The 22,053-nt window shown below is 45.3% G+C and overlaps 1 protein-coding gene across 2 annotated transcripts in view; it reads left to right on the top strand.

The window, feature by feature from the left end:
* The window catches only part of LOC119171717 (sodium-coupled monocarboxylate transporter 2), a 39,710-nt gene that overhangs the window by 14,278 nt on the left and 3,379 nt on the right, over positions 1-22,053 (top strand). For both annotated transcript variants that reach the window (XM_075892290.1, XM_037422531.2), the window contains exons 6-16: positions 209-276; positions 1,552-1,632; positions 2,173-2,246; positions 7,831-7,971; positions 9,045-9,174; positions 9,913-10,001; positions 10,840-10,949; positions 14,524-14,591; positions 16,203-16,289; positions 17,493-17,653; positions 19,158-19,255. In XM_075892290.1, the coding sequence (XP_075748405.1) occupies positions 209-276; positions 1,552-1,632; positions 2,173-2,246; positions 7,831-7,971; positions 9,045-9,174; positions 9,913-10,001; positions 10,840-10,949; positions 14,524-14,591; positions 16,203-16,289; positions 17,493-17,653; positions 19,158-19,255 (1,107 nt within the window). The remainder of the gene's footprint in view (positions 1-208; positions 277-1,551; positions 1,633-2,172; positions 2,247-7,830; positions 7,972-9,044; positions 9,175-9,912; positions 10,002-10,839; positions 10,950-14,523; positions 14,592-16,202; positions 16,290-17,492; positions 17,654-19,157; positions 19,256-22,053) is intronic.

The following is a 22,053-nucleotide window of genomic DNA, read 5'->3' as shown; positions in this document are numbered from 1 at the left end:
AAAGTGATTTCGCACAGTGTCGAGTGCTTGGTGACGAACTTGTTAATTAATCGATCTCTTCGTGTTTTAGAATAGTTAAATTCAATTAGGACTATACTGTGCATGGTGTCTCAGGTGTGTTCCCCTTACTCGCTGATACTCGGAAAAAAAGGAGATATTGTACGCGCTCATAAAACTGCGCTTCTGATTATCAATCTACTCCGTGCAGTGACAGGCCTTCCAGTGGAGGCCTCCATCTTGCTTAACGGTGGAGTCTGCGCCTTTTACACGGCGATTGTGAGTAACAGCCCAATTTTTCTCGCTCTCTTCACATTTTATGCTGTCACGCTTAGGAACGATCTCTTAGAATGAATTGCGCGAACCGGTGAAATGTTAACTCTCTGAAAATAACTCCAAGGCTACATTGTAGAGAGTAGAAAAATCGGCGTCAGCCAATTGGACTAGGTTTACTAGAAACAAAGTCAACACAAAAAAAAATCGCACGCTCGTCTACATCCAAGTTCGCGCACGTGCCGCCAACAATATCAAAATGTCTATTTAGGGCAGGTAGTAACCGCGGAGCCAAAACGTTGGAGTGAGAAAATAACTAGAATAAGGATGAGGTGGATCACATTCTGCAAGCATTCTCAAATCATGAATGGTAATCCGCCACTAATCCTCAAGGAGAAAGTCTACAACAGCTGCATCTTCCAGGTACTTGCATACGGAGCAGAAACTCGGAGGATAACAAGAGGGTTCAGCCTAAATTTAGGACGACACAGCGAGCGATGGAAAGAAAAATGACGGGTGTAACCTTAAGAGAAAAGAAGGGAGCAGGATGGATCAGGGAACAAACCGGGGTTATGGATATCATAGTTGAAATCAAGAAGAGGAAATGGACATGGGCCGGGCATGTAGCGCATAAACAGAATAACCGCTGCTCATTAAGGGTAAATGATTAGATTCCCGGAGAAACCATACGCACGAAAGAGACGGAAAGTTAGGTGGACCGATGTCATGACTAAATTAAAAAGTTCGCAGCTAATAACATGGCCGCAGAAAGCACAAAACCGTGTTGATTGGCGAATCATGGAAGAGGCCTTTTGCTTTGTAGTGGGCGTAGTCAGGCTGATGATGCTTGTTACAGTGGTCTGCGTTTGATCCCGGGCTTTCAGTGAGTAAAAATATGAAGCAAGCATATGAAACAGCACAACATGCGACGCCATAACCCTGCATGCCCTTTAAAGTCGCACGGGTCAAACCAACGTTGGGTCAAGCTGAGCAAAAGTATTGGGTAGAATTGGCACAATCTCCCCCCCCCCCTCGCAGCCAATTGGGCTACCCTTCCCCACTTTTGCCGTGGAGGAGGAGGGGTAGGCATGCTTAGAATCCTCGAGCGCGTTTATCGGCTACGCCATATATGATTTCGAGCCAGTTAAAGAACGTCCTTCCTATGGGTTACAATAAAAAAAAAAGAACAGTCGTTTATTGATGAATGTTCACTCATTGACTTATGCTGCGATTTTAAATGCAGCTAGGAAGAATAATGACAACATCGTTCCTGTTTCACAGGGAGGAATCAAAGCCGTCGTCTGGACCGACGTAATACAAATGGTGCTGATGGTTTCTGGATTGCTTATTGTCTTGATTCAGGTTAGGACGTTTTCATTGAATACACTAACGCATGTGTCATGTGCAGTTCATTAAAGTCGGTGAACGAAATGATAAAAAAAAAAACGCCACCGTTTTCCTAGCAGTCATTGTTCTCAGTTAGGAGTTTTGCGGATGTGTACGTTAATATGTACTTTCATACAATAAAGACAGACTAAGTAGACCCAACAAACATATTCGAAATTATTCAGGGTGCCGAATGTATACAGCACCTCTCGTATTACCTGCGTATGAGTTCAGGTTGTTGCACTAGGTCTACCGATTGGCTTTTATAGTGCATCAAGAATACAACGCTACTTGATGGGGTATTGACCATTGATGCGTGTCTGGCTTACGCGGACTTCTAGGCGTTCCGTCTCCCTTACGATCGCACCATGCTTGGATGGAGCCACGTGGCTCCATTCACAAAACAGCCACATATGTTAGGTGATCAAACGCTGTTTAGTGTCATACATTAGATGGACTCGTAGCCACTGTTACATTGCAAACAGAACATGAAAGTTAGATAAGCTTTTCTTACAGGGCTTAATTATGACTGGTGGACCTGCGCCAGTTCTTGAAGTCGTGGACAAGCATGGACTACTGGAGTTTTTTGAGTAAGTGAATGATGCATCGGGGTTTTCGTCAATTTTTTTTTATTTCAACGTTGTATGGCAATAAGAGTGAGCGACGCGTCTAAGACAACAAATTCTTCGTCGGATGTACCAGGGGCGCACCCGCGACTTCTCACTGTCACTCTGGTGATAAACGAAGGTTTCAGAGCTCGGATTCCGCGGTGCTTGATTAAAGCAGCAATAGCACCACTTACCACTGTAATAAGATAAACAGAATGGGAGGGTTTCCACGTTGAAGTGATGATCGCTGATTGAACACAGCTTCCAAGAGCAGGAGAGGCCCCGCCCACACGACCGAAGCGCGGCAACTGATTGCCTTTACAACTACATAAGTCTAGCTTATCTACTATAGGTGATGTTGGGGTCACCCAGGTAGCGGCTTATGACGTCAGTTAAGAGCGCACACTCATTTGTGCAGGCTTTTGTTCATAAGCCTTTGAGGTATGAAATGCCGCTGCAGTTGTACGTGACCGTAGTTTCGTTATTTCGGGATATGCTGTTCTCAGCTTGCATTACACGGTAAGCAGAAAAGTGTACGCGATGCATCAGAGCAACTGTTTAAATTGGAATCATCCAAGATAGTTAACGAATGCGGCAGACCCCTAAATATTTAAAAGAATCAACATACCTTCTTTCAACTTAGGGCTCGTTTCAAAAACGCGGATCACGTGGAGACCTTTTCATTGTGGTGGTAACTATATGGGCACTCTCGATTGAATTTTGCCGCCGTCGTTGCCGTCACTCGCCATATATATATATATATATATATATATATATATATATATATATATATATATATATATATATATATATATATATATATATATGTGTGTGTGTGTGTGTGTGTGTATATATATATATATATATATATGTGTGTGTGTGTGTGTGTGTATGTATATATATATATATATATATATATATATATATATATATATATATATATATATATATATATATATATATATATATATATATATATGTGTGTGTGTGAAAACTCAAGAACGAAAAATAGACCATAAAAAGACTCCGACGTTCGGAATCGAACGTCAAACCTCTGAATTGTGAGTGCGAGGCGTTAGCCACTGAACCACAAAGGAGCACCTCCTTCACCGTTCGTACGGCAGGCTATTTATATCCACCACTTACCGCTGGTAATGGGCATCTCGGAGGGAACTATGTTTTCAGCATTACCAGCAAGATGGCGCAACGAGCGCACGTCGCCAAATCGTCACTACGCGGCGACGCGCGCTCTTATCTGCCACGCATACTTTGCCCCACGGAGAAGGGAAAAGGGTGGATGCTCACACGTGCGCTTGCTTATCACGCGGTGGGGACAATCGTACGCCTTGACTGGCCTTGAGCTTTCACCGGAATGATTCTGTTGTAGTTACCTGGCGCACAAAGGTCACTGCAATCGTTTCACAGTCTCAGTTTCCAAAAGGGGCGCGCTTTTCAAACACAGCGAGTTAACAACTGTGCAGTTTATTCGCGTTCATCTCTACCTGTCAGTACGTTTCATGCGTCATTTTTGCGTGAGAAACGTGGGGCACGTTTATATCTGCTTGCAATTCAGCGCGTAACCTTCCAATTTGTTGCCATCGTGTTCATTGCTTCGCAGTTACGGCAAAGCTGTGACTTTTTTACGCGCCGTGGCGGAGGCAGCTGGAACAACAAGTGTTTGTATGGTCAACTTTGATTTAGTTAAGATTTCAAAGCATTTTCAAGTCCATGCGCTGATTAAAATTCCTTGGGATGTACACTGAAGCGTACGTAACAGCTCAGTCTCAATGTTGCTTAGGCATGCAAAAATAATTTTATCAGGATGTATGAGTACTTTATTCGTAATCATCAACGTAGTAGATTTGATTTCAACAAATACGGTTTTGATCCCGGCCACGGTGGTCGTATTTAGATGGAATCTAAATGCTGGAGGCCCATGTACTGTTAGTTTGCGGTGTCGGTGCACGTAAAAGAACGCCAGATGGTCGAAATTTCTGGAGCCCTCCATACGGCATGCCTCATAATCATGCAGGAGTTTTGGCGCGTAAAACACGAGGTACTATACTGTTTCTACCCATGGTATACGTGATATGAAAACGGAATCGTTTGCCGGGTCACATGCTTTCCAGCACCCGAATATGCGCGTTTGAATTCTTTGCGCGCGTGCCCAGGCGACGACCTTTTACCGTCGATAATGTCAGGAACTGTGTTGGCGTGGGTGATATTTTCTTGATTTAGATCATTTTTTTCGTTAGATGTGAACGTGACGTCATTGTAGTTAAACTTTGACAAGGCAAAGAAAAAAAAACGCCAGGCCTGCACGGAAGGCGCAGCACAGTCACAGCGAAACCTAGACGAGCGGCCTTTCGCCCCGCCGTGGTGGTCTAGTGGCTAAGGTACTCGGCTGCTGACCCGCAGGTCGCGGGTTCGAATCCCGGCTGCGGCGGCTGCATTTCCGATGGAGGCGGAAATGTTGTAGGCCCGTGTGCTCAGATTTGGGTGCACGTTAAAGAACACCAGGTGGTCGAAATTTCCGGAGCCCTCCACTACAGCGTCTCTCATAATCGTATGGTGAATTTGGGACGTTAAACACCACAAATCAATCAAATCAGAAGAGCGGTCTTTCAGAGCCTTTTCTAAACACTCATTGGATAACTGCTGCAAGCACACTTGCTTGATACCCACTACGGCATTAATATTAAAAATTTTGTGTAGTAGTCTGGCATTCCCTATGCTATTTTTCGTCATTCTGTAGTATCATTCTGTGATTTAGCGGTACCCGCTAAACACTTGCAAGTGATTTCGTGCGAATTGTTCGTGCAGTGGCTGACGACGATTAGTAATTATGCCGGAAGTGGGCGTGCTCCACAGTTAATAGGTGATCAAGAACAAGCTTTCGTAAAGGGTTGGGGCATCGGACGACCTACTGGTTACGCTATTCGCATTGTGCGACGACTGGTTGAATTCTTTCGCTGTTTTAAAACGCTTTATAAATCGTATTAACGCGATTGCTTTCCCGACATCAAGCCTGCCCAAGGCAAGTTTGACAACAAGCCACAAGCACCGGTGTGGCTCAGTGGTAGAATACTGGGTAGAATAGCGGACCCGAGTTCGAGCCCCACTGTGTCATTGGTGCTAGGCCTTTTTTTTTTTCTAATTTCTCGCGATGTGGTAATGGACACCGGCGGCGGCGGCGGTGGACAACTACGTCGGACCTGAGTTGTGATCTCATAGCAGCTTTCGCTGTAAAAAAAAGCAAGAAAATAAAGAGAGTGAGGTCCGTTATATTTGTCAACAACAAACGTGTCCTAACAGCGCCGTGTGGGCGTGCTATTGTATTTTAGATCTACGTCACGACAATCAATAAAAAGAACAATAGGAATAGTATAGAATTGCACGCTGCTACACAATAGGAGATTCGCAAAGGTGGCAAATGATCGGCACAACAAACCTCTCAAGCGTCTGAATATCAAAGCTTCTTTATGGAAAAGTGACGCAGACAAACTTTAAAGTCCGATAGTGTAAGACGAAGGCTATAGTTAGAACGCGGCCGCAGCACGTGCGATGACGACAAACGGGCCACGACGCTATACCTGTGTCGGTTACTGTTAACAAACCGTCTTTGTCAGAGTGTCGTGTGTTGTTTTCACGTGCGCGGCAGTCACATTCAAGGTCTCCAGCGCTCTTCGTCTGTTTAAAACAGTGCACTGGTTAAGCCCATTTTTCCAGACATTGAAATTTGCTGCAAGTTAGCACACTTTTCCGAGAGTGCTTGGTTGACTGTGTATAGCTCTCCTTAGCGCTAACAGCGTTGCCCGCGACAGCAGCACAAGGGCGACACTCACAAGCGTGTGTGTGTCACCTTCGTCGCGTTCCACGTCGAAAAGGTTTTGTGTTAATACGACGGATAAAGCGCTGCCAACAAGCCCCGTCAAGCATTTCACTCCTATGTGGTCCTTCTGTCGATCGCCGCTTCGGAGGAGCAAAAGTAGCGGTTATATACAAAAGTATTTTTGAGCAGCTTTACTCTGAGAAGGTGGATGACTAGCGATGTTTATTTATTTATTTATTTATTTATTTATTTATTTATTTATTTATTTATTTATTTATTTATTTTATTTATTTATTTATTACTTTTAGGCCCAGACAGGTGGGAAGTTTCAATAGGACATCGTGAATACAGAAAAATACATAGCAAATTATTTCGGACTGGTGTGAGAACAGTCACGACAACTATACTAATGCGACATTAAAACTATTTCGTAATTAATATGCTGTAGGCCCATGTGGTCTGATTTGGGTGCACGTTAAAGAACCCCGGGTGGTCGAAATTTCCGGAGTCTTCCACTAAATCATGTGGTGGTTGTGGGACGTTAAACCCCACATATCTATTTCGTAATTAATGTGAATAATGGGCGTAATGAATAAAAAGTATCAATACTACGTTATCTCTTGCAAGTTCTGTAAGAATAAATACTGCGATAAATGCAAAATGTTTATCACAGTGAGAGGTGCCACGTAATTTTAAACCATAGCAGATCACACATGCAACTTAATCTGAAATCTGTCCAGATATGTTGTCTGAATTCACGTATGCTCATCTAACTTTTTTTTTTCGAGCACCACGGTACTTGATTGAAATACGAGCTCGTCACTGCGCAGGTACACAAGAGATGTACGAGTGCATTTTCCCATTTATTTATGAATATACTTATGCGCTTGTGTTTGAAATGCCATGAATCACCCAATCAGACATTCCGACATGGCATTCGCGCCATTTTTGTCGCGTTCTTATAGTTTCGCCGTATACTTCGTCTTTCCAGGCTTGTCGCATGCGCCTGACGTGTCTGCCCTTGGTGTTTTAGCTTCCCGATTTTCACCGTCCGATGTCGCGCAGTTTATGTGGTACGGACGTTTTTTTTTTGTTGTTGTTGTTGTTGTTGTTGTTGTTGTTGTTGTTGTTGACGCGCAGGCAAAATACACTGAACCCAAGGCATGTGTTAAAAACAGTGGACATAGGGTGGAGGAAAGGAAGAGAAAGACGAGGAATGCGCGTGCTATGTGAGGTGGTTCTTGGATCTCGCACTATAAAAACTATTTTAAAAAATACAAAATAACTCTACACACTGATGCAAGAAACTTACAAAACACATAAGCAGAAACTGTAAACTGATTAATACGGTGATGAACATGATACACGCATGCGCAAAGATAGGTGCCGGTGCAAGCTGTGCCCATCGATCTATTTCCTTTCGACTGAGCACTATCGACGGAGCACTTACACACACGCGTGCATTTAGTTGTCCTATCAAGTTCTTCACCGATTCACCGTATATAAAACACGTTGTAGTGGGCGCTGGCTTGTCTGACACGTGCTTTTCTTCTCTGCGCACAGTTCTTGGTCCAAGAAAAGTTGCTCATGTTCAACCAACTAGCCCATTGTCAAGTTTTCAAGTATAACGAGTACATGTGCACTTTTTCAATGTTACCGTATTTTGAAATGTCTAGCGCGCTCGGTCGATGTACATTAATCACATTTCTCCACGAACTCTTTTTCACTGCCAAGCATGAGCTTCGACATGCAGAAGACCTTCACCTTCTGGAGTGTGGTCATCGGCTGCTCTGTCGTCTGGAGCATGGCCTTCTGCACCAACCAGAGCATGATTCAGCGATTCTGCGCCCTCGGCTCCATTCGCAAGGCACGCACGTGAGTCAACCAGAAAGCGACTGCGCATGCCAGAAAACAATGTCACGAACACTTTCGTTATCCCGTCTCCATGCATTGTACGTGGGTGACCACGCAGATAAAATCGAAGATGTGGATAGCATGGACTGTGTGTCTTTAAGATGATAGTTACCTCCACTGAGAGTGAGTGTATTCACTTCAGTGATTATATATATATGCCACGTTAGCGAAGCTCCAGTTCCATGTAGCCTGGCTTTTTCTTTTTAATCCTTGACTGTTGCCATGCCCACACAGTTTCCCACTAAGCATAACGAGGGAGCAAGTTTGGTTCCCTGCGACCGCGGCCGCATTTCGATGAAGGCGAAAGCCCCAACGTTTTTCTTTCAAGCTCTGGTCATGTCAACAAAACTACTGACTGATCAGTTCATTTTTATTCAAATGTTGCATAGCCACAATTTTTATACTTATGCAATACGACGATTTATATAAAACATTTAATGCTTAAAAATTTAGAACATCATCGTCGACGGAGGGTGGAATGGGACAGGGGTTAATCCTCCTCTCCCCCAGCTCACCCCAATGAACTTTTAATAAAGTTTATTCCTTCGTTCTGCGCGTAAGACTTTGAGTAAGGGGCACTAATGCACAACGTAAGTTGTGCGCGTTGTTCCGGAGCTGTGGCAGATCGATACCGAGGACATAGGTTAGTGCCCACAATGTGAATGAAGGATCACTCATTCGCCCCGCCGCGGTGGTCTAGTGGCTAAGGTACTCGGCTGCTGACCCGCAGGTCGCGGGTTCGAATCCCGGCGGCGGCGGCTGCATTTCCGATGGAGGCGGAAATGTTGTAGGCCCGTGTGCTCAGATTTGGGTGCACGTTAAAGAACCCCAGGTGGTCTAAATTTCCGGAGCCCTCCTCTACGGCGTCTCTCATAATCATATAGTGGTTTTGGGACGTTAAACCCCACATATCAATCAATCAAGGATCACTCATTCGGCGAAGTTGGCGACAGTACAATCTCTCGATCATGCACTTACAGCCAGGGACGCACGCGCTCCTATGCACCTTTCAAAACGCAGGCTCGCGCTCGCAGGGCGCTGTACATCAACATGCTGGGCGTGGCGATCACAATGACGTTGGCTGTATTCTGCGGCCTGGTCCTCTTCACTCTTTACCATCAGTGCGATCCAGTCAAGGCGTCCGTTATCAACAAGTACGATGAGGCAAGTAAACAAACTTCCAATCATCACCTGACGTTTCTGCCATCTCATTTATTCAACTCGCCCATTATATATGTTGCTGCATCTCTCAGCAAGTGATAAAGTGATAAACACGTGTGCGTGTTTTAAGATCGATCGCATTACATGGAGAATTTCCGGAAATACTGATAGCAACAAAAACACAGAGGACCGCAGAGGAAGTTTCCTCGCTTGTGTGTACACAATGTCCGCCCTTATCGTTGCGTGTTTCGTTGCTCTGTGTTCGCGGCTGAAAATATGTCATTAAGCAAGTACCAACTAGGTCGACAGTATATTATGTGTACAGGCAAGGCCACCCGATGTTGTGCCATCCACTACGGCATCTCTCATAATCATATGGTGGTTCGGGGACGTTAAACCCCACATATCAATCAATCGATCGATCAATCAATCATCACCAAATGTTGTCAGAGCAATTTCTCCCAAAAAGACCACGAATACCTTTTTTAATGCCAGTAGTTTTGTGCACCATATATTTCGTCAGCAGATATACTCCCCTCATAGCAAAAATTTTCTGCGCACACGTGTTACATACTTCACGCAGTTAAGTTTCTAACTCGACTAACTTGTATAGTTAGTCGAGTCAGCAAGCTCACTTGTAGATATGGCAGCTTTTACGACGCACCATAGGAAGTAATCTAAGGCACCTGATTTAATAACCACAGTGATAAATCATTATCGAAAGTTTGTTTCTGGTTGCAGTTAATGCCGTACTTTGTGATGGACACATTTCATTACCTGCCTGGCATAGCTGGGTTCTTCGTCACAGCCGTCTACAGCGGATCACTCAGGTACGACGGGAGCACCGCTCCATTATTTGTCCTCATAGTCTCGATGTGAACTGTGTGTGTATCTGATAAAGTCGTGACAGACCCCACTGAGATAGGAGGACCTTGCCGATTAGGGCGTAGGTTCGACTATACTGATCGAAATTCGGACAGGCGTCCTCGAGCTTATGCGATGAAACACAAGAATCTGAAAAGAAAAAGCACGCAAGTGCAGGGTGGTGACGAAATGCAAGAATATCTGTGCACTTACACACAGGTGACCGTTGATAACCCATTTTCGTGGTTTTGTACCGTTCAGTTGCAAAATGTAATCTACGTTATCAGCGGTACTAAAACGCGATAACGCTATAGACAGGCCGTGATGTGTTTACCATATATATATATATATATATATATATATATATATATATATATATATATATATATATATATATATATATATATATAATGTGTGTGTGTGTTATGCAATTATATATAATGTGTGTGTGTTACCCTAGCTTTATCATGGTGTGATAAAAGGCACAAATGATCAATATGCATTTGTAGCACCACAAAAGCTGCGACGATGTGAATGATACTGTACAGATAACAAGGTCGTATCGTATCAGTAACCCGATAACCGCCCCATATTTGTAATGGCGAATGGCATGTAAATACATGCCCCGTGCCGTATTTGGCATCGGGCACGCAACTTTATGTTTTTTATTCAAGTCAGAGTAAATATTTCAGAATTACGAACGCGTCGTTATATTAGTATCCATGTTAAACTTCCATACTACAAAATTCTGTAGTATAACGGCTATCGGACGCATTTTCTGAATGCTAATTGTTTTTGTTACAGCACGATGTCATCAGGTTACAATGCCTTGGCTGCAATCACATGGGAAGATTTCCTGAAGCCTCAGCTGAAGCTGTCACCCAAGGGCATCATGTTGACGACGAAGGCAATAGGTAAGGTCAAATCACCACATGTTGAATTTTTAGTACATTACAATCTAGTCGCGTTATAACAGAGGCAGTCGACAAACGGGCTACGAGTACATTAATCTTCTATGCCTTCCCACGCGTTTTATAGAAGCATATTGTAGGTTAAGGCCAAGTTTTTGAGCACGATGCTGTAGCTCGAACTCGATCTATGGGTCACACCTGCCACGGATGCAAGGTCGGCCCCAAACATGTGCAAAGGTGCACCATACATGTAGGAACAATTATTTTTTTAGTGATATAGATCCCACTGAAGTGTGAAAACCACTGCCTCTTTAGGCTTGCTTCGCTGTTGTGTTAGTACATAGCTTTCATTTTGGCAGTTTCAATATAGAACAGCTGCTTTTCGAGTATTCCAAGTTTTTGTTCATACTTAAGAAGTATTGGGCGCGACGAGGCCCACCACTGGAGGCGCGAGCGCTGCAATCGCTGTGACGTGCAAGGTTGGATCACGTGATCTCGCCTCGCTCTGGCGAAAGAGAAGCTGGCGGTTGGATGCATTGATTTTAACGGCGTCTTCGCGGAGTTTTTCTTTTTTTTTTCATTTTCGAAGAGCGTTGTATTGCTCCAACTTCATCTGTGTGGACTTCTGCAGACTACACAATGCGGAAAGTCGCAGTAAACGTGTCCGGCGGCGTGCCCCAGTGCACCACGCACGCGATGCCACAGTCGCGAACGCTGGCAGTGCCACTGTCACCTCTTTTTCTTTGTTGTTGTGGTTGCTGTTTCGAGCCAATGGGGTTAAAATGAGACCACGCCGACAGTCGGGCATTGTGAGAAGCGTAACACTTTTCCGGGGCAGCTATTTAGCACTTCGTACAGTCAGGGAAGAAGCTGGAGCAGCGTTTTACTGATTTAGTTAAGTGAAGTACAATAATAATAATAATAATAATAATAATAATAATAATAATAATAATAATAATAATAATAATAATAATAATAATAATAATAATAATAATAATAATAATAATAATAAAGGAGACACGAAAGCGGCTGCGGGCTGCCCGCAAGAGCGCGGCGGACCAATCCAACCGCGTACGTCACAGGGATGCCTCCGCATGCTGGCGCCACGGTATGTCCTCGCGCCCAATATTGATGGATATATGGTAAAGTTACCACGTGAAAGAACGAAGGAAAGAAGTCTGCGTTTAAGGGCTCGGTTCCTTTGTTAAGCACAGCATTATTTAGATCTAACAGACAATCATGGCGAGGAAATTATATGGGACGTTATTATAATTGTAATGTAAATGTGAAGAAAAAAAACTGGACGAACAGATGACATTCTTCACACTTACATTACAATTTTTTTTTCTAATAACGTCCTCTATACTTTCCTCCGCATTATTCTCTGTTGGATCTAATAATTATTGTGCCTACAACACTGGAAAGAACGTCAGTTGTACGTACTGTACAGTTGCACGAACTTTTCTTTTTTTTCAAGTCCCCCACCCAATATAGTGCAGAGCATTTTTCAGTTCTACGAACGTACCTTGCGACACCATCCACGCTTCCCCACGTCATGCTGATCACAAGTGTGCAACCGCGAATTCTGTAGCAAAGCTTCACCGTGGTCTTCGCGATAAGTTCCGTTAGCTTCGCGCCACCGATGCCCATCATGGAGGCCATTATTTTACGCCGTTAACGGCGCTTCATACAACGTGATGAAGAGTTGGACCCCTATACCGCTTTGAACTGGATTCGCTGGTTACGTATTTGACTGCGTTGAGACACGCACTATACCGTATACGGAAGAGACTGTAGCGAGCGTGCTATACTTTGGGAAGAAGCAGAGGAGGAGGAAGTAGTAACCCTTGCAGAGGAAGCACCAAGAATATCAGCATTCCTTTTTATCTAAACTTTGAAATTTACCCTTATATTAATCACCGGTTTAAATGGCCAGTGCCCCGTCGCGGATACGAGTCGCTTGTAAACGGTCAAGTAAGCAATTTAAAGCTGCAGTGGTGTATGCATGGAAAAGGTGAAGCCCTTCGCCGCCCATCAGAGCGTTGTCCCGGAAAAGGTTTACGAGATTTTGGACACAGTAGCTAAACCCATGACCACTTCAGTCCTAAGTGCACAAGCACAGCAAAAGCTTACTCTACTTGTCAAAACATGACACATAGCCAGACATTTTTCACACGCAAATAAGCCGCATTGCAAATACAATGGTTCAAATTTCTTTTCAACAACGGATGTTTACTTTAAATGCTGATAACAAGTTGCAACACAGCTATTTCAGTTCGTCGAACTTGCACGAACTTTTTGCTGGTACTCCATGAAGCCTTTGTTCAAGAGCAGTTTTTTTCCTTTGTGTGATTAAGGAAATATCGGTGCATAAATTAAGCTCCGGCTACTCCTTATTTTTTAGAGGTATGTAACACAGAGCACGTAGGGTTCGAGTCTCCAAGCGTAAGAATTCCACAGCACATGCAGCAAACAATTATAACAGCACAATATACGATATATGACAGTTGGGACATGAGATTTCAAAACGTTTTCAACAATATCACATATGTGCATATGTGGTAATGTCAACAAACTGAAGTGTAACCATGCGTACAGCCAACAGTCACATAATTGCCAACATAGTAGTCTATATACAGTCACATAAATATAGCTTTAGCGTTAAAAAAAAGAAAAAGAAATGCTCGAATATCGGCCAAGAGTGGCTGTGTGGTGTGAAGCACTTCGAGTGCTGCGCGGGCTGGCGTATATATGTCGTCGTCACTTGGCGCAACTTAGGCAGAACCGCGTATAAAATAGGACAAAAAAAAAAGAGGAAACAAGCAATAAACAGAGAGAGCAAGAAAGGGGAAGTATACCAAGAAAATTGCAATAAATAGACATGAAAACAGAAAAAAAAGTCAGAAAATCACTGCAACAGAGAAAAAGAAAGAGAAGAGAAAAGAAAACTGACGAGAAACACCCATCTCTGGCTTTCCTTCGGACTCGCCACCACAACAGCGAACAAGCTGCCTTGATAATTTTAGGGAGCCACTACGTCAGCATGGCAAACAAAACTGTATAGAGTCCTCGTCAGTTATAATGGATTGAATATTTACCAAACTCGGACCTTACACACGGCTCCCGTGGTCACCTTTTTCCTGTTTTCTGCTCCTTGTGAAATATAGAGAACGACACGCACTGAACTTTTGATGCCGATTAATGTTCGTTAACCTTCATTTTTAACTACCATGACTTGAAAGCACATACTATGTAAACGTTTCTGGTACTGCGGGATGAAACAACTACCTAGCGCAAGTCCATCGGTGATTATGATTTCAGCAACATGGCACTCCGAGAGCGCTTATAAGCGTGCAATGGACAAGGTCACATGTACGAACACGTTGCCCTTCACTTCTCTCTTCTCTTTTAATCCCCTCACCCTTTCCCCCAGTGCAGGGTAGCAAACCGGACGTGCGTCTGGTTGACCTCCCTGCCTTTCATTTCTTCCCTTCCTCCTCCTCTTCTTGTCAAGTGCCGTCCCCATATTCATGCTCTCGCCGCGACCATAGGTAACATCGCTTTTGTTGTTTTTCAGCTGCCGGTTACGGCATTCTCACGGTGATCATCGCATTCCTTGCCGGCAGCCTGCCTTCCGTCATGTCGGTGAGAGAGCCTTGAATCAATCGTCGTTTTGCTCTCATACACAGTGGTGCTGATGCTCTTTAAACATTTCACGCATATTTAGCGCTGAAGGCAATTGGTAAGCTGTGGGACTGAAACTTGTGTGTATACCTCATTGCTCCTGAACGTTCTTCAGTAAAGACATCTAGCAAAAATAAAATGACCCAAAGCTTGCACTAAGTCATGCAAAGTGGTCTCGCGCTCATTTATAGAAACTTGGCTGTAGCAAAACTGAACTTGGCTCGAACTTGGCTGTAGTGAGGTTCTAGCAAGCTTGGTCTCCATCTCCGCTTCTCCAACCGCGGTACTTGACTTTGACAAGGAGTGCCATGATTTGATGACGGCGGCGTCGGCGTCACTGGTAGAGCTCTGCTTCCTGATAGGATGAATCTTGCCGCAGAGGACGCACATGCGCAACATTTGCCACATTGTCACTCTCCCTGTATCCGGGATCTTCTTGCCACCGTAGTATCTTCGGTTCCGATTGTCGGGCCCTGGTACTCCGGATCTTCTCGGCGCTGCCGTTGGTGTTTGCGCATAGCGGCAAGCCTCGGGCCTTCTTCCTCGACAATGCGATATATGTTCGGGCGATCTACGGCTGCGTATAATTAGGCGCGAGTTCCATCACAGCCATTTGTTAGGCTTACTGTTGCTTCTATTTTTAGTGTACCAGTGATGAGGCTGTGAGATTTACTTAATGTTCTTAGCATATACCCGTTTATGGTGATGATAGTTTCGTAATACGAGGTACAAGCAACGATTTTCTAAACACCGTCATTGTTAAAAGGTGAAATCCCACCGTTCGCCCATCGTATTTGGTAACGACTTCGGAATCCGCATTATGACAGCTGCAACACGATGCGCCAATAACCGATGCGCTGCGCTAGGTGTTTATCATCGTACCCGAAAATTAGATCCGACCCGGGATGTGTAAATGAAGTCTAAGACAGCATTTAGAACAATGTACCAATACCTCTAAATTCAATCAAATGTAGAATTTGAATACCGCTCCTCTTTCACTATTTATGAGAAGCCACTCGAGAGATGCACGCTCACACCAGAACAATTTGGGTGGATGCTGAGAGGGCGCGGTTCCTATAGAAACATGAATTCTCAGCCACTTGAGTTTGCCTTGATCCATAGGTTAGCAAGCGCACTCATGCGGCCACTTGCTCAGGCTCCCTCGAAATCGGGTATCGCACCGTGAGTTTAACTACGAGTCCGTGCAATTAATATTCCAGCAAGTTCGAGTCCGGCTGATTCCGGTTGAGGAAAACTTTGGTGAGTCTGAGTATAAGGACACAATATTTTTTGTCTGAGCCAGCTTCCCCCCTCCCCCTCCCCCTTTTTGCCACTTTGTGCCCCGGAAGCTTTCACTGTCTAACACACGCATCAGCGTAATGGCACATCGCTTTATTCAGCGCACCTCGTTGTAAACGATTAAGCCTGCCGTGAAGCACGGGACAACTGGGTCAGAGCTTATGCTATAGCGAGAAGTTATAGTTCGCATACCGCAGGTTGCCACCCGCTTAGTAAACTGTTTGCACCATGTCAAGGAAAGGACTCTCTGAGAGAAAGACTTTCCATACGCAGGCAACTTTCGTCACAACTGGAGCTTTCGGCGGCGCCTATGGAGCCACCTTCTTCATCGGTATCCTAGTTCCATGGTGCGGAAGCCGAGTGAGTTCGTTTCGCATGAATGGCCTTCCCCGATCTGCTTAGCATCTCATTGCGCAGAACTTCTTTATAGTAATAATAGAACGTAGTATGTCGCGAGACTTTTTTTCTCACAGAAAGTGAAGTATTCAAGAAGTCGCATCGTACTTTTTTGTACTTGTTTATTCGTTTATTCGCTGCAGCCTGTGAGGTGCCACATTCGGTTCCGTCCAAGCTGTTTTCGACGCTTTTAGCCGGAGGAAACTCTCAACTTTTTTGTGTTGGATATAAAAGTTCACGTTCAAGTTGATCAACCTACTAGCGCGTACTCATATGCAAACAAGCCGTGAAGACTCTCTATCCGACGACGTTTTGCAGCCGATCACGAGGTATCTGGTTCGAGTTCGCGCTGCGGCAGTCAGAGCTGACCGGATGCAAAGGACAAGACTAAATTTTGACGCGAATTACGGAACCCTAATTGATCATTCATCCGAAATCCTGCATCGCCCCTCTTCAAATAACACAAGCCTTACGCTGCAGCACACTGAACATTGGTAATTATACAGCCATTATTTACCACACGGAATATGCGCAGATCACTTCTCCAAACGCTAGCTGTGTGCGTATCAAGCTATCAATCATACACATTCCTCTTGGATATTTCTATTTGTGACGCGGCAATTTGGGCGACCTTAAAGCATCCGGCTGTTTTCCTTTCTATACTAGACAAGCAAACATCCTAGTATGATTGATAGCTATCTGCGAGGACCGAAAAAAAAAAAGCAGAAAAGTGAACAAATTCGAAAAAAACTCACGAATCCGCACTTTGTGACATTAACATACTTTTTTTAAATATGGATTCATTGTGTTATAAGTGAGGAGATTATGGTCGAATTCCGCAGCTAGAGGCTGGTGCAAAATGCGCCCAGAAAAACTAAGGAAACAAAAAAATATTCTGCAAACATTTCAAGCAGCAAATGCGATATAGATGTTCGATGGTTCTTTTTTTTTTTTTGCATACCTAGTGACTTCTTTTACACATATATCTTTCCGGCACATTATCTGTACTCTCATTGCCAAATACTTCTCTCACGGTGTCACAATGTCGTCGCAGCGCCATCTCGTGCCATGAAGTCATGTTTATCCGCTTAAACAAACAAACAAAATGGCGCGTATATGTTCTCACATGTGTGTATGCCAAATGTATTTTTCGGGTTACCACCGCAGTCTGCCTTGCTGTCCATGGTCACGGGAATGGCACTGTCCTTCTGGGTGTCGCTCGGAAGCATGCTCTATCCTGCAAAACCAGTGGCTGTCCGCAGTACGCTCGAGCAGTGCACGTTTAACTACACGACTCGGGTGCCCATTCATCAGACTGTTTACTCCGGGTGAGATATTAGCTGAGCCGTGTGGTTCCTACTTTAGTCATGAGTGACGTTGCAATAATAGTGTCGTAGCAATTATAAGAAGAGAGAGAAGGGGGAAAAGGCAGGATACCCCAGGTGTTAACAAAATAGGATGTGAAAGCGAAATTTATGTCTGTCTGTCTGTCTCTGTCTGTCTGTCTGTCTCTGTCTGTCTCTGTCTGTCTGTCTGTCTGTCTGTCTGTCTGTCTGTCTGTCTCTGTCTGTCTGTCTCTGTCTCTGTGTCTGTCTCTGTCTGTCTGTCTGTGTCTCTGTGTCTGTCTGTGTCTGTCTGTCTGTGTCTGTCTGTGTCTGTCTGTGTCTGTCTGTCTGTGTCTGTCTGTGTCTGTCTGTCTGTCTCTGTGTCTGTCTCTGTGTCTGTCTCTGTGTCTGTCTGTGTCTCTGTCTGTGTCTGTCTGTGTCTCTGTCTGTGTCTCTGTCTGTGTCTCTGTCTGTGTCTCTGTCTGTGTCTGTCTGTGTCTGTCTGTGTCTGTCTGTGTCTGTCTCTGTCTGTCTCTGTCTGTCTGTCTGTCTGTCTCTGTGTCTGTGTCTGTCTCTGTGTCTGTCTCTGTGTCTGTGTCTGTCTCTGTGTCTGTCTCTGTGTCTGTCTCTGTGTCTGTCTGTGTCTCTGTCTGTGTCTGTCTGTGTCTGTCTCTGTCTGTCTGTGTCTGTCTATGTCTGTGTCTGTCTCTGTCTGTGTCTGTCTGTCTGTCTGTCTGTCTGTCTGTCTGTCTGTCTGTCTGTCAATATAGATTTGTAGATTCGTATTGGGTTTAACAAAAAAATCGCACCATATCCACGGAGTGAATAATAATGAGCGGGGCGAATCGTTCATCAGTCCGTTCACGCTTCCGTCCGTCCGTTCGTTCTTGCTTCCCCGTCCGTCCCTCTGTGAATCCGCCCCTTCATTCGTCCGTGTGTCCATCCACGCGTCCGTCCATCCATCCATCCATCCGTTCGTACAACCGTCCGTGTGTCCATCGTCCCCCTAGTGAACACTTCAACTACCACCATCTCGCATCTTCTCATCATCATATATTCATCATATAGAAGTACCGCCATCCAGCAGTCATTCCAAGGAATAAACGAGAGGTGGCTACCTACTACTACTACTACTACTACTGCTACTGCTACTACTACTACTACTACTACTAATACTACTACTACTACTAATACTACTACTACTACATACATCGCGGACGAGCTTCGCCCCTAAAAACGAGAAACAGTGTGAAGAACAGAACCGAGAGAGACGGACTAAGAGCTGACTGGCGACCAGTCAAGCGTAAATCAGCTCTTAGGTCCGTCTCTGTCCTGTGGTTTGCGCTGTCGCTCGTTTTTTATGGGCACGTACCAAACGACCCGTATAAGCACTCTAGTACAGGCGTACCGTGCACACGGCTCGGTGTAACCATGTGTTCATAACGTGTTTCTTCAAAGCACGCGTGCGCAGCCCCTAATTTTGTTACTCTCTCGCTTTTGTTTGCAGAGGAATATACGACCTGTACCATGTGTCCTACTTGTGGATTCCCGTTATCAGCTTCCTTACCACTATCATCGCAAACTTCCTCATTACGCTCTTTTGCGGTGAGTGTACTTCTTTCATGCCGCTTTCCGGCAGTATACGAGTGAAAAACCAAATGCAGCATGGTGACGCCTGACGCATCCAATGAAGCTTGAAGGGCCGTTCCACGCGCTTCCCGCACAGCCGCAACGCACGTGCCGGGACCCTTACCGCACGCAAGCGGGGTACAAATAAGCCAATTGGCGACGCTGCGGAGGGTGAAAGAGCGTCGCCAATCGGGTTACCAATCGGGTTACTTGGCCCCGCCGCGGTGGTCTAGTGGCTAAGGTACTCGGCTGCTGACTTGCAGGGCGCGTGTTCGAATCCCGGCTGCAGCGGCTGCATTTCCGAGGGAGGCGGAAATGTTGTAGGCCCGTATGCTCAGATTTGGGTGCACGTCAAAGAACCCCAGGTGGCCTAAATTTCTGGAGCCCTCCACTACGGCATCTCTCATAATCATATAGTGGTTTTGGGACGTTAAACACCACATATCAATCAATCAATCAATCAATCAATCAATCAATCAATCAATCGGGTTACTTGGCCCCCGCTTGCGTGCGGTAGGGGTCCCGGCACGTGCGTTGCGGCTGTGCGGGAAGCGCGCGGAACGGCCCTAACGCCTGACCACGCGTATGCGTTCTGTCCCCTCATGACTTTCTGACGCGACGTCGTGCCATCTCCCTAGACAAAGAGGACGCGCGGCTATGCGAAAGTGCGCGCCCTCTCTCTCCTTGGGAGAGGGCGCGGCGCCGCGACAAGTAGCCACGCGCTGATGCTCTGAAACGCGTATGCACGTGGTGAATAGGCCTTTAATGCCTATTTTCAGCACATCTCCTAAGCCCCAAGAATCAACCGTTGTGAAAAGCGCAATTTTGTTATACCAGCGGTCAGTTAAACAACTACGAAACAGCAGGTTAAAACAAATAAACGTCACAGTGCTGTACGCTCCATTGCAAGGGTATCGGAAGCAGACGAATAAATAAACTGTGTGTACTTTCGTCCTTTTCATAGAGTGAACGTGGTTCAGCGCGGCTGCGCTCCGCGGAGCGGCAGTGCAACCAGTACGACCACGCATCGAAGCTTCGTGGTGCATGTGCGCAGGGATCGACACGAGATACTTCACGTTATCTGCTACAGCGCTGTAGCGCGTAGCAGATAACGTGAAATTCCTGCAACTCTTCGATTCAGTGCATGGCAATACCGGATGCAATGGCGCTCCGCGGAGCGTGGTCACGCTGCGCCGTGTTCACGCAGAGTGGACGGCAGCATGCATAGATTTGTTACCGAATTGCAGTACGTGCTTCAGTTGCGCAGTTAAGAAACCGTGAGCTTAACTCGCACATTTAGCGCAAAGACATAAAGAAAAAAAAATCAACTTAAAGAAGTCGTGGAAAAGCCGTCGGGTACGGTGAGCAAACACATCCTGTGAAAAACGGACACTTACAGGAACACCTCAGCCAAATCTTGCAGTCGTAAGCGGCAACAAAACTTCAGATAGTGGTGGTGGTGGTAGTGGTGGTTAGAAGATGAGAAAAGGGCACCTAATTTCTGCAACCCGGTCGGGAGCACGGCGCGGTGCCTAAGATTAAGAAGGAATTACTCTATTCTCAAGTACGCTTTCTTCGTACCCAAGCACGCCCGCACTCACTCTCTTCGGTGGGCGGAGCCAGCTGCTTCACGCCTAACAAAACAGGGCAAGTTATTGGTCAATATCAGCGTTTGGATCATATGACCTTTTTACCGCGTGCCGGCGCTGCGCTCCGTAGTCTGCTAACATTACACAGTGAACCACACTCGTGCACAGGAATTGTGACAGGAGAGAGCATATCGCGTTTTATCACGCACGCTCACGACGCGCGCTGACGTAACTTCCTTGTTCTCGTCCCTGGCTGTGAAGCTTCCAGCGAGCTCGTGGGTGAGAGGAGAGAGGAAGTGCTTGAAACGTGCGACATAGCCTTGTAACCCGGCTTTTTCTTGACAGATTTGCTAAATTTTTACGCCAATCGATTCGTTAGGCCATAAACTTCAATAGTGCGGTCGTTCGATGATTTATTGGAAAATTAGTGCTGCACCCCTTCAGACGGACCAACAACCAATTTTTATGGTGCCATTTTTTTTTTTTGCGCGGAATGGAAAAATTACCAGTCAGTCCGTGTGAGTCACGTAATTTCAAAGTGGAAAAGGCCGCGAAACGATTGTAATCAGAGCGAATATCAAGTCGTATACTCGCTTGCTGCAAACACTGAGCGTGCGGGCGGTTCGTGTTCGATCGCGGCGGTTTACTGCGCATGCGTGCGCGCATGCGCCATGGCCCGATTTGGTCCACCATAGGTTGCGACGGCAGCGCCGCTTTTTCACCATGCTAGTCATTTCACGTAGAAAGCAGCACAGAATTGAGCGGGGCTGGGTAATAATATACATACTTTAATTTTGAGGGCCGGTGCGCGTGACAGCATCAGTTTACGCGACTACGTACAGCTTAATGATATACTCCGTATTTCATAATACAGCTTCTGTTCTCTTCCTCTATAGGCTGCACCACATGACGGTTTTTGTTACTTTTAAGTACGATTTAAAGATATAAATCCTACTCACAATGCGAAAAGAATGCTGAAACTTCTGACTATATATTTCATGGTCTTTCTTGTTTATACTAGAATCAATCGCACTTTCTGGCCAGTTTTTGGCTGCTTCAAGAAACTGCTGACATTTTTAAGGGGTTGCGTGATCAAATTCCGGCTGCGGCGGCTGCATTTTCGATGGAGGCCAAACTGATGTAGGCCCGTGTGCTTAGGTTTAGATTAGGTGCACGTTAAAGAAC

The sequence above is a fragment of the Rhipicephalus microplus genome, chromosome 4, assembly GCF_043290135.1.
Source record: "Rhipicephalus microplus isolate Deutch F79 chromosome 4, USDA_Rmic, whole genome shotgun sequence".
Taxonomy (NCBI): Eukaryota; Metazoa; Arthropoda; class Arachnida; order Ixodida; family Ixodidae; genus Rhipicephalus; species Rhipicephalus microplus.
Note: the sequence above shows the minus strand (reverse complement) of the source record. Positions and strands in the feature narration are given on the sequence as shown.